The following is a 16,624-nucleotide window of genomic DNA, read 5'->3' on the forward strand; positions in this document are numbered from 1 at the left end:
CAAAGCGTATGCCGGAGAAGGACGCAGCAGCACACGAACAAGGGAGTTCTCCTCCGAGAAAAAAATCTCTTTCTGCTGTGATTATTATTACATCTGGTTGCGATTTTTCGCCGAACTTCCTGCCTCATTGTTTGCACGTTCCCTTTTCATTCCACCTCGGTTTTTTTTTTTTTTTTTTTTTTTTTTGCTTTCTTTTATTTGCTACATATTTTTTTTAATATATAACACAGAAAAAAAGATACAATTCTTTCACTCTTTTTTTAAGATGTGATTTCATTCGCGCATACAAACACAATTTGATCATATGTAATTAATACATATTATGATCAATCGGTTGAAATATTTTCAAGAATCATATTATTTTTATTGATTAAACGCACTTGTCATACTTTAAAAGTGTACAAATAATTAATAACTTGATTTGATCAATTTGGTAAATTATTAATTGATGAATTATTTTAATTATTAACGACCCGTATAAATTAATGACTTATACTTAGCAATATAATTAATATACACATTTATAATATATAATTGTTTCTAAATTTTGCGAAATTTAAATGGTAGGAGCCTTACGCTGGATGTTTGTTGCAAAATAAATATACATCTGTATATATATTTATGTTTCTTTTCGTGTAAATTTTACACGTGAGTTTTGAATTGAAATTTCAATTCGTAAATTCATATACAGGATGCTATACTTGCATCACGTATACGAGAGAGAAATCCCCGTTTCTCCTCCTATCTAATTTTAAAATATTGCGAAAAAAATATCTCAGCCAGAAGTCGAACTTGGAATCCCCGGTTTTCCGTACCATAAAACAAACATCCAGCGTAAGGGCTTCTACGACCCCATTTAAATTTCGCGCTTAGTTTTAAAACTTAAGAAACCTAAACTTTCCATTAATTATTTCGTTGTACAGTTCTCTTTTTAGACAAAGCGTAGATAATACGCGTGCACTAAAAAAAAAACACTTTCCAAAAAAACACTTTAGTTCATACTACTCTTAAGCCTGATGATGATGATGAACCGAAATGTTCATGAGAAAAGATGCATTTTAGTTCAAGTTGAAGCTATTATTTTCAAGCTAAGTATGCTTTAATTCGTTATTTAATAATTTATGCGAATTAATTTACCAAACCCAAGAATTTCAAGTGACCCAGTTTCTAAAATTTCCTACCATAAAAGGTTAAGGTTGCCGCGACATTTATTTCGCCGTTCAACGAAATTCAGGGATTTCTCGCGAAATACAGAGAGTATAAGCGCTTACTCTTTCTCCCTTTCTCCTCTATCCTGTAATATATATTTCTGACAGTTGTTTCCACCCTCCTTTTGCGTAACGCGTGCTAGCCATTGGCGATGCGACGTACCAGAATTGAGTTGAATGTTCGTGCGAATACTCTACGAGATTTTCGTTTACTAGGTATCATTTATTGTGCTAAGCATCGTAATTAGTGCCCGGCGGCACTGCTGCCCTTGAGACTGCCTTAATTGGGGAGCGTTCGATACGAAGCGAAGGAGAAAGAGAAAGGGCGATAAGGAGAAAGGAATGGTGAAGGATGGGACGGGCGAAAGAGAGAAATAGAGAAAAAATATACAAAGGAGAAAAAAGATAAAAAGAACTATTTCGAATGAAATGTCTCATCAATATGCGATTAATCTTTCGTGTAGACCAACTTTCAAAAGTGCCTCTTAGTTGGACTAACTAGGTCTGTGAAACCCACGCGACTTTAAAATTCAAGATCTCCGCGAAAAATCAATACGTTTTTTATTTTATTTTATTTTTTTTTTAATCAAAAGTTCGAACGATTCTGCGTCGATCAAAGAAAACAAATTGAAAAAATCTCTAGTAGTTTCGAAGATGTGAGCGTTTAAACAAAAAGCCGGACAATTTTTTTTCTTTTTTTTCGAAAAAAGGTCTTCTGTTCCAAAATTTTTTTGTAATTAAGCTTTTATAAAATTTCCACCGTAGTTTTGTAGGGAATTGCTCGTATGCTTTCGCTCGTATATTCTCTAGGGAAAAAATTGCCTTCAAAAAGTTTTAAAATTAAAAATATTTTCGCAATGTGTCTTCTGAGAAAAGAATGACTTTTTAGCAAATAAGAATGCATTTGTTTACTTATATATCTATTATTTATAGGCTCGAATCTTTATAATGAATGTGTAACGGCTCACTTGCATTTTTTACAAACATCTTGAATTGAAATCTCGCGCGATAGCTTGTACGTGTGTCACGATTTCGTGTGCACGTGTATGCGTGAGTAGTTAAAATAAACAATCACAGTTTGTCACGGTTTTAATAATACATATGTGTGTGCAATAACATCGCACTCGCGACGATTCATCGACACCGCGTGCGACGATTCAAAACAAAAACTCGTCATCATATCCGCGCGAAATCACGTTCGCATCCAAAATCTCTGATGAAACGTGTAAAGAAACCACGTGCAAAGAAACGCCACGCCGTTTTGCAAAAATTGTCGGAACGCGAAGTATATACGTTGCTATCTACAAGGAAGATGACAACTGTCAACGCCAGCGCGTATGCAAAACTCTGGCGCTATGTGTATTTGGCGTGTGTCGTTTCTTCGCAAATAGATAAGTATTCAAGGTGTGTAACACAATGAATATATTCAGGGGGAAAAAAAAAACAATTTATCTCTATAAGAAGACGTGCGACGAGAACGGAGAATCGAAACATGAAAATTAAATATCACTCGATCTCCTATCACTTTGCATTATATTTAACAAGATATAAATTGTTTTCCATCGTGTACAACACGTGTCCGTCTGAATCAATTCAATCTCTGTTTGCGGTACACAAACACGGGACGCGGTAGTTCCGCAATTCCGGCGCAACAGATAATACCGTAGATACATTGTGCGGAAACACGTATTTGTTTGTATCACTCCCTCGCTTCTTTTTTTTTTGTTTTGTGATCGAAATAAAAATCATTTTCCTGTTTGAATCCTTCCGTCCGGATGACGGTTAAAATTATGATGTCGTTTCTTCTCTCTCTCTCTCTCTTTTAGCGTTTTTTTTATCGTTTATATATACGACGTACGCGCGTCGGTGTTGTTTAAAAAATGCATGCAAGCTACTTCTGCTGTGAACCTCGTGATTATCGGCAAAAAACGCGAATAAAAACACGATTGTATAAAATAAATAAATAAATAAAAAAAAAAAAAAACACCCACATAACGGTCGTTAAAAATGAAATAAACTGCAACTTTGTGTTTTACCGCTGACACACAAACCCGCGCCGCGATGCGATGTGGGCTTTTCAAACAAACCGTTCGACCACCATTCGCAGCTGTAGTAGTCATCGCAATCTATACGGCTTCTATTTGGAAGCGAAATACACGGATATCATTGGGGTACGATATTCCTGTTGGAGAGATAATGTTGCAGACGACATCTTGTAACAGTATACGAGCGGAAATGTTTGCGGAACGTTTTCCAGATAACGCGACACATAGCGATATTATTAATGATTAATCGGATACTGCGCTTTGCCTGAAACCGTAAGGACGTTCCCCGCATGTAATTTTCGACTGAAATCGTATTAAACGCATATTGTGTGTGAATTTTAAAATAACGAAATTATTCGAATTATTATTTCGCAAAAATTTAAAAAGTGATAAATTATTTTACTTGTATTTTAAATATGACACATTTATATTATAAATATGAAATAAATAGAATCAACAAAAAAAAAATTAAACCACAAAGAGAGAGAAAAATAAAAGAGTATGTGTGTGTAAGTAAATAAAATATATACAGATAATATACATATATTACAAAAACTCGGTATGATAAAGAGACATCTATCATTATCTATCATCTACAGATTCATTATTACGTGACAGATTCATTATTACGGATAAAAAATGAAAAAAGGGTATATTGTTGTGCCTTAGGCTCTCATTTATTTTATTTATTTACGTATTGCTATCATTTCTTTATTTATTACTTGTTGAATTGTGGAAAAAGATATGTTGGAAAACTTTGACACTTTAGAGCGTATGTGTGAGAGTCCAAAGCGAACGCACCCTATCGCGACTTCGAACTAAAAGCAATGCTTCTAGGTTAGAAACACGTCATGGTACGAATTGGTTGGTGTAGGTATGTCGAATGAATTTTTCAAACTGGAATTACGATGTGTGTATTCGAAATAAAACGCAAATCACAAACAAAAAAATTGCATTCCAGTTTATCGTTGTGAAGAAAAACAGATTTGCGATTACATAAAACATATCCGGTAGTTTCTGGAAAATGGAAAAGAGTGTCAACAAAATATCAGACGTATCATGGAGATTCGGAGGTAAAACGACTTTAGCGTGGTAATTGTGTTGCAAAAAAAAAAAAAAAAACCACTTCTAATTTGATCTCTTGTAGTAACTGCGGCGAGTAATGATTCCGACAACGTCGCCAAATCGTTCTTGCAGCTCAAGTTACGTATCGACAATGACGGTAAAGTAAAGAACGTCTTCACTGAGATGACAATAGGACAGTTTTACAAATTTCTACACGATTTAGAAGAAGCAAAGTGTAATCTAGATTTGTTGGCGTAAGAAACAATACGCATGCACATATAGTAAAATATTGTGTTTAATTATTGTTGGAAGTATTTTTCAAATTACACAAAATTGTCATATTTTTTGTATATATTTCACAATTTGCATTTTATTTAAAAATAAAATTATTTATTATCTCTAAGACTTAAGAAAATAACACAACTTGATCTATCCTTCTATTGTAATAAAAGATATTAATACTTTAATTTTCTTAAATAACACATTTGTAAAAATTGATAACTTATCAGATCTTGTTAATAATAGAGAACTTGAAATATACGCCTCTCAATATAACTTACTGGATAAGTAAATTATAGTACAATTAGCATTAGGATTTCTACAAAAAAAACCTTTACCTACATCTATATTCTTTAATAATTTATCAGAATACTTTTTATCAAATTTTATATAAATTAATATTGTAAAATAAATAAAAACTAATATATTTAGAAAAAACATATTATACATATATATAACGTACATACGTACAAAACTGCAGATCTTAAACTTTTTTTATTTTCTTTGAACGAAAGTATTCTGATAAATTATTTCGCATATACTAGGGTACTATTAATCATATGTATATATACACATTTTTTTCAACAAGTAATATAATCAAATTGCTAAAACATCTCTTTACAAAAACATTAGATAATTTCTTAGCTATAAAAAGATCTTCTACTGATGGAATTCCAATATAGTGGAATTTGATTTCAAAATCTCGTGAAAGACAAATTTTTTATTCAGTAAAAAGTCATGGATTATTATAATTATTAACTGATATGAATAGTAGTTAATGAAAGATCACGTACTATATAATAATAATATCAATATATTAATATAAATATATAATAACCACTCTGTAAACATTAAAAACCAATTGCGTTTAAAAGTAATTTGTGTAAAAAATTAATTGAAATAAGTCTCACTTTTGTAGATACTTTCTTCTTAAAAAAATAGGTATAAAAGTATAAGTGTATATTATTTTTTGACTAAAGTATATCTCATACTTATCTTGTATCACTTACATATCTAGTAAAGCTATAAAATATAATTTATTATGTCCGGTTGTGACACAGATTGCATTATCAATACTGGTCCAAATTTTCATGCAGGTTCTGTTGTGTGAAGAAAGTATGATCTGAAAGCAATATAAATAAATCTTATAAGATAAACACTTTTACAATACAAAAACATCTGTTTGTAAGATATAACGAATGTGTGTGTATAATTTATATAGATACGTATAAACATATATACTCTATGTATATAGTAGATATGTGATGGGTTTTATAAAAAACGAGATGAGTGATATATACGTGTCAACATTAGATACAAAAATAAGAAACTTTATTTATTCTTCAACAATGTACATTCAATGTGTGTGATTTGACTATTTATAATATTTATATTTCCCAATTTAATAAAATCATGCAGTCATCACAATCAGGAATATATGAAAACATTATACTTATACAACAAAATAAATATGTTTTCAAATAAAAAAAAAAAAAAGAAATCTCGTTACCTAATAACAATAGTATTTACATAGAATGCGTATATACATGTCTGCTATAAAACTTGCGAAGAACTACAACTGCTTAAAGAGTATGTAAAATATTGTCGATGTGTCGTTGATATATTATCATCTTGATGAATAACCTCGGCCCACTCATTTTACGTTAATAAATTCTTCTGCACACATCACACATGTATATGAACTATATATGTAATTTCATAGAAATAAAAAAAAAATAAAGAAATTACATTATCTTTTCTACAAAAAGACTATACAAAAATGGTGCAAACTCGGTGCAGTCTGTTTAAATCTTTAATACTGTGCTGTGCTACAATACTATATATAAACATTTGTCGAATTAGTGAAATTAATGGTGAGCCGCGTGTTTAAGCGCATTCCAAGCAATGCAATAAGTAAAAAAAAAAAAACAACAAAAATTATTTAAATTAAAACTAAAATGTGCGATACATCTGGCTTTTGGTCGATTTTTTTAAAATTCTCGCATTTGAACAAACATGTTAGAATAGACACCCGTTTTAAAGAATTTAGTCGTGTGAAAAGGTAGTATGGCAGGATTTATAATTTTTTTTTTCAAAGTCTTGCGTCTAGAAGGAAGCGGACTAAATACAGCACCTCTTTGGTTATTAGGATCCGCTAACGCTAACACAGGATTCGCTTGCTCATAGGATGACGAACCCTCCTGTAGCTTCGATACGCCGAGTTGTTGCAAAGACTTGCCATTTTCCGCTTTCTCTTGTATCGACTCTAATACCGGTTGTATTGCACCGAGCAGAGGACGCTTAGACGGTTCTCCAGACCAGCATTGCTCCATCAACATCCAGCACTCCTCATCAAAATGCGGTAGTTTCTCAGGTCTGATACCTAAAGAGACGAACGATATTCTTACTCTTTTATATATAAATTCTTGTATGTACTATAATGAAAACTTGTGAAACAAATATTACCCTTTCGTACACTTATCCACAATTGTTCCTTGTTTTGAAACTGCTCAAATGCGTATGGTAATCGAACCTTCCCAGCACAAATGTACCAAAAAAGAATTCCAAAAGCATAAACATCAACACTGCTGTCATAGTGACCAGATAAAAGTTCCGGTGCCATGTGGATGGGCGTTCCCACGATACTTCCCGACATCATAGCTTCGGTGATGCAAAATCCGAGATCCGTTAATTTGGCTCTGTTATCTGTATCGAGTAGAACATTCTTCAGCTTGATATCTCGGTGGACGAGACCTTGCGAGTGAAGATAACGTATTCCTTCCAACACGTCGATTGCAATTTGTATTCGTTCTAGCCACGAGAGACCGGCGTGTATACCGCAGTACAAGTCGCGACTTAATCGGTCGGTGATTAAGAGTACTGCCGCACCGAATCCGTATCCTCCACCATACGACTGATCAATGACCGAACCGCGAAGCTTCACTATCCTCTTATGATCTGGTATCGTCCTGGTATAGTAAACTTCCATCGCGAGATCGTTCCAGTGTCTCTCGTCCGGTGGAACAACGGACTTCACAGCGCATGGTCCTGGTGCTCCGCCCCAACCGTCGCATGCGAACACTACGCCGTACTGTCCTCTGCCGATCTCCCTGTTGTAATGCGGAATTCCGAAGCGAATCGCGTCCATCATCGATGTGGACTCCAGTGCGAGTTGGGCCAGCTTGGGCGCGTAAAACTTTCGTATGGCTATCCTCTGTTCCTCGGTTCTCTCCAACTTTCCCGAATAGTAATTCTCTAGAGACTTTAGGGCCGTCTGGAAAGCATCGTGCGACAATTTCAATTTGTCTCTAAACTGTGTGGATATAGTCCTCGCTAATCTTGCTGCCGACAGGGAATTCAGGATATCGATGGTGACCTTTCTTCTCCAAGCTGCGTTCAGTGTTGGAGTCGGTGACCACGGTAATGGCAAAGACTTGAAAAGCTGTCTCAGCCTTTCTAAGAATAAATGTACTAAGGACGGTGACGAATTATGCAATTCTACGTTGTACGCTACAGAGAGAATTTGTTTTAAGGCATCGCTAGCTAAGAGGCTACTGTCATGTTCGTACGTTTTTTCGAGGCTTATCAAGCAACGTTGAAGAGTTCCGATAAAAGTTTCTCGAAGACAGTTAACCGAGTTCACAAGTTCCTTCGCGACTTTCTCACCTAAACGGCCTAACACAAATCGCTGGACTTCCGACGTCGCGACGCGAACCGTCATCGTCCATTCCGATTGTTCGTTATTATCAAAGGAGATAGTCTGACATTGGTAAATATCACCGGTAGATTCTGATATATCGTCTTTCATTTCTTGAATAATATACTGTATAAGTTCAGTCAATTCCATTTGCTGCTCGTTAACAACCTTCATTAGACTAGTATAGAGTTCAGTTTCTTTCTGTTGAGCGTATTGTATTCTTCTTGGGGTGATTTGTATCTTACGTGCCATGTCGAACGCACTTAAAATAAATTTACGTAAGCTGTTTGTGTGTACCTCGTTCAAATAAGTGATGGCGTTAATCAAATAGTTTTGCAAACAGCCACAGGTAAAATGTAAGATACGGTCCGTTCTTTTGCATGAATCCACCAAATCACTTGAATTGTTGAGATATTGCTCGCCAACAAGCCACGTTAACTGATGAACCTCAACAGATTCTTCCATGCCGAGAAATCCTAAACTACTCAATTGATCCAGCCATGTTAAACCAAGTGAATTCATTTTGTCAATATTAATACTATCGTTGCTTTTAGATTCTTTAGAATTTGGCACTTCTATCCGATTTTGTAAACTATGCTGTTCAGATTCAGTCAACTCGGCGTCTGTACCATCCAATGAAATGTTTGCTAACGACGATATGAATAAAATTGGATTATGGGGATAAGTTTCTTTCAAGTCTCTCAACTCTTCCAAATTTTCTTCAGTCAACGGTTGCTCTCCGAGAGCATAAAGAAATATAGGTAAAATCTTCAATGTACCTCTAGCGAGAATTTTCACCACACCATTGTTGGGAACAACAAATATTTGAACACCTTCTTTTAGCACCGCTTGATCTAATTTTACTTCCAGTACTGTTGGACAATTGATATCTTCACTTATTGACTTTGCCAAGTCTTCGATAGGAAGCGTGTTCCACGAGTTTTCGTTTGAGTGTAAGGTTTCCACTACTTCGTACTCTAAACCTAATGTGAGACTGACATGATTTGTGTGACCATAAGTAAGTTTGACCCATCTCCATGAATCATTAGACAACGGCAGGATATCAGCTGAGAGCAAGTTATTGACCAGTGTAGCTTTGGCTTTATTGTCTTGTCCAAAGACAATTATTGCGGGTGAGTTATTAAGAATATTTGTCACTTTATCCAAGGTCAAAGGAGGCAATAGTTCTTGAATAATATCCTCTGTAAAAAAAGAAATATAATGTAATATGCAATTAAAATAATATAATAGAGTATACATAAATAATAATAATAATAATAATAATCACCTCCAGGAAAAAAATTTTCTAATTTTATAACTTCTAATGTACGTTGTGTCTCTTCAAGTATATGTCGTAGCTGATTCCTATTCCGTTGATATCTTCTAAATTCTTGTGGTAAGTTACTTACCATTTTTTTCTCGCACTTTAGTCATACATATTCCACAAAATGGTCACATATCCTATATATACAGTACATATCATTATATAATTAATATACAGTTTCCGCAGTAATATTTTTAACAATTAAACTACTTTAATTTTTATACAATTGGAGATTTTTTTAATGTATAAGAGAGGTATATATGATATACAGTAAACAAACAGTATTTTAAGTTTCTCTTGTTTTAATAAAATATTTAACGTGCTTGCTAGCCTTTAAGTTTGAAATCAAATAGGTTAGACATATCACGAAGAAATGCAAATTTCTAATCTTCATTAGCGATGCAATGACACATGTGTATGTATAAAATATAACTATCAACATGTATACACACATGTATATACACATTAAAACTACCAAAGTAATCACATCCCCAAGTTGAAATCACATCTAAAAATAGTACTTCATATCTTGCGTAAACAAAAATTTGTCAACAGAATCGGTTAAAAATCAAATCTCGCACGTCTCGCTTACATTTTATCGGGAAATTTAGTTGTGATGGACTAAGGGAGCGGAATTTTCCCTGTTGGGTGATAAATCGCGGTCATCGCGGGATCTCCCGCGTGCTGTTGTTCCACGGAAATATACTTTGAAACGGAAGTGTGTGTGCGGCATTGTTTTTGTGCGTGATCAGCGCTGTGTGAAAGCGGCTAATCAAGACTTGTTGTACCCCCGTTCGCCGATAATGCGGTTTACATTACATGCATGTATACATATACTCACCATGATGAAATGTTTCGTGATCACAGCCATTCGAACGTGAGCGCAAGATCGTCGTTTGTGTCGCTAGGTCATCTGAGTGCAAATCAAGAAGTTATAGCTTGCGCGAAATCGCCGTGTATCGAAACACATGTTTAAGCATCATTGAGACACGCCGCTTTGATGCCGCGTTTCAACTCAACTTGAATTAAGAGCAACTGTTTTGAGGGGGAAATTATGGAGGGGAATTACATACATATGCATACTCCTTCACTGCAATAAAAAAAAAAAAAAAACAAAAAAAGAAATCACGCGCGATAAAAGCACACGCATCTTTAAATACATGATCATGAATTGTTGCTAGACATTGTTGGTGTATTGGCTCTAATATTCATCGTCGGTGCTACAAATTTATAGTTCACGTCATGTATGTTATTGGTTTGGTTTGGTGCGCATATGACCCTGGACCTAGAACGGTTAAGGTGACTTTTCATGGAGCGAAAAAAATCGCGGCGATACCACGTGACGAAATTTAAATCGCGGCGATTTCAAACACTTGTTGTTCAGTACTTCGGTTATGTTTGAGCGTCGTAACAGAATTTGCTCTCTTGGCTTATGGGCGCGGATAAATCACATACGTATACCTACGGTGACCATACGTCCTATATTTAAGAGGACAGTCCCTTTATTTTGTTGCTCTGTCCTTTAGATTTTTTTTTTTTTCTAAAATGGTCGTTTTGTCCTTTGTTTTATGAAATGTTCTTTATTTTATAAAATGAAACCTGCCAATATAAATGGGTTGAAATTTTTTAATATTTTATAGATATACCCTTACGAAAAAGAACTACTGGCAGTGCAAGCATCATTTTGTCTTCTACATTTAACGAGAAATCAAGATAGAATGATGCTTTGAAACATTTGCAGTAAGACTTTGACCGCACCCTGAAACTATCGCTAGCGACAAGACATCACGTGACTACACTGGTACTTTTCGCAGCGATTTTTTACGCTCCATGAAATCGCGCCTTTAGAACACAGTCCGTTTTTGGTATAATAGAGATTAATAGCGCTTTTATCGACTAAGTGGCGACTTCCAGAAATAGACTGCGCGTTCCCTATCTTGTCTGTGGAGAGGGAAGGGTCAAAACCCAGACAAGCCAATGACAAGACAAGGATTGGTATTGGTGCAATAGTATAGCTGGCGGTATATATTAAAGAAAAAAATATAAGTAATTGTTTTGACTGTTGTTTATTTATTTATATTAATAAATTGACCGCGTAATGGTGGTTTATTGTTTTATAGAAGGTTGTAAATCAACCAAATATAAAAGTGTAAAAGAGGACAGTAAGATCCTTTTAACTTTTTTTGGGTAAGTTATCACATTTGTTTGAGTTTAGGTTTAGGTTAGATTAGGTTATCTTAGTATATAAATCTAAAATTTCATGTATCTTATAAAAGTATATTTTGTATAAAAGTAAAAATTTATAAAACTTTATAAATGTATTATGTTTTTCTTTGTATTACATATAACAATATACAACTATTGTTATCATCTAAAATATAAATGTATCAATTTGTCTCATATAATTGAATAGATTTCCAACAAACTCAGTTTTACGAGAAAAGTGGATAGAAGCCCTTATTAGTTCTGGTCATAGTCAAGAACATATAGCAAGAATTTCAAAATGTAGCCGAATATGTAGCCTACATTTTTCTAAAGATTGCATTGAAACTATTGGTTTTTCATGTGGTCGATTGAAACCAAACTCTGTGCCAACAATATTTCCAAATGCACCAGAAGAAAAGTAAGAATATAAGTATTTTACATATAGTTAAATTAGTTAAAATGGTTTGTAAAAACTCATTGATCATATATTATTTATATATTTCACAAATGTGTTATCTTTAGTAAAACTGAAATTAAGAATGCTGGATCATCAAATATATCACCTGTGGAAATAAAAACTTTTAAGTATAAAACTGAGATTTGTCAAACTCCTTCCAAAAAACACACATCTGTCGAAACAAAGTCTGTTGCTGAATATGAAGATAAAGTTCAAACTCCTAAAAAGCAAACATCTATGAAAACAGAAACTATTGATCAGTGTGAAGATGAGATTTGTCAAACTCCTCCCAAAAAACACACATCTGTCGAAACAAAGTCTGTTGTTGAATATGAAGATAAAGTTCAAACTCCTAAAAAGCAAACATCTATGAAAACAGAAACTATTGATCAGTATGAAGATGAAATTTGTCAAACTCCTTCTAAAGAACAATCATCCATGGAAATAGAAACTGTTGTTCAGAATGAAGATGAGATTTATCATATATCTTCTAAAAAGCAAACATCTATGGAAATAGAAACTGTTGCTGAGCATAAAAATAAGGTTTCTCAAGCTACTAAAAAGCAAACATCTATGGAAATGAAAACTGTTCAGAGTGAAGATGAGATTTATCAAGGTGTTTCTAAAAAGCGAATTTATTATGCAGGTGATATTAATCTTAGAAACGTTGAAAACATGACACCAAAAATGTTAGTAAAATCACTGAATATATTGAAGAAGTCCTGTGAAAAGAAAGACAAGATAATTAATCGATTGAGAGCACAGCACTGTTGTCAAAAGAAGAAGATTGAGAGTTTAGAGGCTTTATTGTCGAAATTTCGTGAAAAGAATATCCGTTCTCAGATTTCATAGACATTTGTACAAGTAAAAAGAAAAGTGGAAACACAAAATTTTTCTACTCTATGTGATAATCTGGAAAAGTTTATTATGTAAAGCAGAGCCTTCCAACTGATTATGCATAAAAATCTTATAGCGTAAACCGTACGCCATGCGTGAGTTGGAAGAGTCTGATATAAAGAAATATTTGACAAGTCGTTGCATTTTAAAAACGTATTTCATAACATCTGCTAATGCTGTATCTATTGTACACATATCTCATAAATATTAAATGTATTTTATGCTAATGATAATAAAATTAAGTATGCTAAAGTTATATATCTTTTTCAATTTATACAAAAAAAAAAAAATGAATAAACTATATCGCACACTCTGTCCAGCAAGAGAATATCTTCGGTCTGCGAAGATATTCTATAGGAAAAGCAAAGCGGTCAAAGTAGGGAGAGCGTTGCACGTGGCACACCCGCTGGCAGCTACAGCACTGTGAAGTAGGTTTTTCTGATAGGAGATATGCGCGAAACGGGCGAGTTTCGCCCGCTTTAATAATGTTCTCTCGTTGAACAAAAGATATTGTGTGTATATTAAAAATTCACTGTCAGTACTGGAAATCTTATTATATGTCACGTAAAATATAGATTTTCAGTTTTGACAGTGATTAACGCAACCTGTGTATCCTGTGATCTCGTTTTGTAGGAAGTCGAAAATGCGCATTTGTCCGGCTTTAAACCAGTCAGAACCGTTGGCTAAAGAGTTGTTCTGTGATGTCGAGGGATTTTGTCGCGCTTTGAGGAACGAATAATTCCGGAGAGTTACGTTACTTTGTATATTATCTACACTATGCCGTTAGTGCGCAGGTAGATTTTTATAGTTATGTAAGGTTGCCATGAACTTGTGATACGGAATCTACGAAATTCTCCGAAGATGGTTGGGATTGCACCAAATACCTGCAGAAATGCGCTGCGTCAAGTAAGTTCCTCCAAAAAAAAAAAATGTTAATTAGCGATAATTTACAACTGCGGGACTTTTTCTACTTGCAATAATCTTGTAATTTGTTTTTGCGTTCGCGTGTACAAGCATGAACAACTGTCAACTATTCGCTAATAAGACACTTGTATACATATATACTTATATACATATATACGTGTGAATGTGTAATTTAAATAAATCATATCGAAGTTCTACACATTTTCAGATCAGGGCTTTGCATACTGCACCAGTTCAAAATGCTGAGGCCAGAGTGAAGACCTTTTCAGTTTATCGCTGGAATCCTGACAAACCCGATGAAAAACCATACATGCAGAAATATAAAATTGACCTGAATAAGTAGGTTTTAGTACTTTTTATCGATGAGATTAAATGTGTCTCTGAAGTGACATAAAATAATTTATTTCCTTGCACACTTAATATAAAATTTATTATAGATGTGGCCCAATGGTATTGGATGCGTTAATCAAAATTAAAAATGAGATGGATCCAACTTTGACATTCCGTCGATCTTGCCGTGAAGGTATTTGTGGATCTTGTGCTATGAATATTGGAGGAACAAACACATTGGCATGCATCAGGTAAAACTCATCCAAATTTCTGTCTATGTATTTTACAAACCTATATATTTTCGGTAATAATAGTCCTTATCGCTCGAGCAGATAGAGAGCGTTATACTGAGTCAAACAGTTTTTTTATCACTCTGCGAGATTTGCAATAATTAACGAGTTATTAATTGATAATAAAAATCCACGACTGAGCGTGCATCCACGTGCAAAAGACAGTCCATTGTTTTGCTCGCTTATGATTGTTACGTTTTTTTTAAATCAAAATAATTCTAATATCAAGATGTTGATAATGATTATTTATTTATTTACGGAAAGAATCCCAATCGTTGTTAGTTATTGATTTTTATGTAATATATTTATTATATATGCTGTTTATATTAACTCCTCTTATTTTCATTGAGTCGCCGCGCGCATAACAATTATAAGCGCGCGAAACAATGGACTATCTTTTATACGTGGATGCACGCTCAGTCGCGGATTTTTATTATTAATTAATTAATAACTCGTTAATTATTGCAAATCTCGCAAAGTGATAAAGAGAATTTCTCAACTTACTATAACCCTCTCTATCTGCTCACGAACGGTACGACTATTACCAGACACTGTATCTGTATATTATATATATATATATATGTATATAAACATACACGACAATCTGTTGCTAAGCCAGAATAAATCATATATTTCAGTAAAATTGAAACAAACACAAGTACAAGCTGCGATATCTATCCTTTACCACACATGTATATTGTCAAGGATTTGGTGCCAGATTTAAATAATTTCTACAACCAATATCGCAGTATACAGCCCTGGTTGCAGCATAAAGATACAAAGGAAACGGGTAGTCAACAATATTTGCAAAGTGTAGAAGACCGTAAAAAGTTGGTAAGCAAATAATTTCATTGTTATTACAATTATCTTCGTGTGTGTTTAAAGCTGTAGGTTTAATCTAAATTTTAATGACACAGGATGGTCTCTACGAATGTATTCTTTGTGCTTGCTGTAGTACTTCTTGCCCATCTTACTGGTGGAACGGTGACAAGTACTTAGGCCCTGCAGTACTTATGCAAGTAAGCATATCTCTAATATTAATATTACATTGTTTTAGATGAAATATCCTATAATAGAGAATAAATAATCACTGGGTTAAAAGATTTTGACAAAAAATTTCTTCCAAGTTTCTTCCAAGCATAAACTTTATATAGCATATTTTTGCTTATTTTCTTGAAGGTTTTTAACTACAGTATTTTATTTTTAGGCATATAGATGGATTATTGATTCGCGAGATACTCAAGCAAAGGAACGTCTAGAGAAACTAAAGGATCCATTTTCAGTTTACCGCTGTCACACTATTATGAATTGTACACGTACTTGTCCGAAGGTAAGTTTAGTTTATTAGTAGATCTACTTTTGATTATTGCACGATATGCAACAAAAAATTTGTAGTCTTAGATTTGAATATACTCTGTATCTTACTTTGCTCTAATCTCAACGATCTAGATCAATTGTTGTTGATTTTAATTGGTTTAACGCTTAAACAAAGAGCTGTACATATCTCAAGTAGATTTTATATATCGTTAATGGGTAATTTCAACATTTATAAACACATTTTAATGGACAAAAATTATTTGCAAATATATATATTTTGCTCAGGGTTTGAATCCTGGAAAAGCGATCGCGGAAATAAAGAAGCTGTTGGCTAATATTAGTCAGAAGCCGCAGCCGGAGCTTACCGCATCAGCGTCTTCGTAGTTAAAAAAATTTAGGTAAAGCCAAATAAAGTTGTTATGTACGTGTTCTTTACATTTTATAGTGTGCAGCAGCAAAAGTATTATATCAATATATTTATGTATTTTATAAAGTATAGCGGATAAAATCTTCTCTTGTAAATTGAAAGATTAATCATGCTCTACTTGTAAATAAAACCAACTTCCCACATATAGCACTACGAACT

At 33.8% G+C, this 16,624-nt stretch overlaps 3 protein-coding genes and 1 long non-coding RNA gene across 6 annotated transcripts; 3 read left to right on the plus strand and 1 right to left on the minus strand.

The window, feature by feature from the left end:
- Nucleotides 1-3,893: 3,893 nt before the first annotated feature.
- LOC109856211 lies at nucleotides 3,894-4,950 on the plus strand. The gene is made up of 3 exons (XR_002250369.1): nucleotides 3,894-4,127; nucleotides 4,215-4,326; nucleotides 4,401-4,950. It is a non-coding gene; the product is annotated as an uncharacterized LOC109856211 (long non-coding RNA).
- Nucleotides 4,951-5,072: 122 nt separating this feature from the next.
- On the minus strand, nucleotides 5,073-10,858 carry LOC109856198 (dual serine/threonine and tyrosine protein kinase-like). Of its 3 annotated transcripts, XM_020431211.1 has the most exons (5): nucleotides 10,460-10,855; nucleotides 9,583-9,755; nucleotides 7,064-9,496; nucleotides 6,732-6,980; nucleotides 5,073-5,720 (listed from the first exon to the last, which is right to left on the minus strand). In XM_020431211.1, the coding sequence occupies exons 2-5, from the start codon at nucleotides 9,704-9,706 to the stop codon at nucleotides 5,668-5,670; spliced, it is 2,859 nt and encodes a 952-aa protein (XP_020286800.1). In that variant the 5' UTR covers nucleotides 9,707-9,755; nucleotides 10,460-10,855; the 3' UTR covers nucleotides 5,073-5,667. The 3 variants fall into 3 exon arrangements, with proteins under 3 accessions (XP_020286800.1, XP_020286799.1, XP_020286798.1); XM_020431210.1 differs by lacking the exon at nucleotides 5,073-5,720 and having other exon boundaries at nucleotides 5,782-6,980; nucleotides 10,211-10,858; XM_020431209.1 differs by lacking the exon at nucleotides 5,073-5,720 and having other exon boundaries at nucleotides 5,782-6,980; nucleotides 10,460-10,857.
- Nucleotides 10,859-11,771: 913 nt separating this feature from the next.
- On the plus strand, nucleotides 11,772-13,433 carry LOC109856199. The gene is made up of 3 exons (XM_020431212.1): nucleotides 11,772-11,805; nucleotides 12,032-12,241; nucleotides 12,346-13,433. Exon 3 carries the CDS (start codon nucleotides 12,518-12,520, stop codon nucleotides 13,130-13,132), a length of 615 nt encoding a protein of 204 aa, XP_020286801.1. The 5' UTR covers nucleotides 11,772-11,805; nucleotides 12,032-12,241; nucleotides 12,346-12,517; the 3' UTR covers nucleotides 13,133-13,433.
- Nucleotides 13,434-13,926: 493 nt separating this feature from the next.
- On the plus strand, nucleotides 13,927-16,610 carry LOC109856191 (succinate dehydrogenase [ubiquinone] iron-sulfur subunit, mitochondrial). The gene is made up of 7 exons (XM_020431198.1): nucleotides 13,927-14,083; nucleotides 14,310-14,440; nucleotides 14,539-14,682; nucleotides 15,360-15,555; nucleotides 15,639-15,740; nucleotides 15,929-16,051; nucleotides 16,324-16,610. Exons 1-7 carry the CDS (start codon nucleotides 14,039-14,041, stop codon nucleotides 16,420-16,422), a joined length of 840 nt encoding a protein of 279 aa, XP_020286787.1. The 5' UTR covers nucleotides 13,927-14,038; the 3' UTR covers nucleotides 16,423-16,610.
- The last annotated feature ends 14 nt before the right edge of the window (nucleotides 16,611-16,624 follow it).

The sequence above is a fragment of the Pseudomyrmex gracilis genome, unplaced genomic scaffold, assembly GCF_002006095.1.
Source record: "Pseudomyrmex gracilis isolate BER0280 unplaced genomic scaffold, ASM200609v1 scaffold_110, whole genome shotgun sequence".
Taxonomy (NCBI): Eukaryota; Metazoa; Arthropoda; class Insecta; order Hymenoptera; family Formicidae; genus Pseudomyrmex; species Pseudomyrmex gracilis.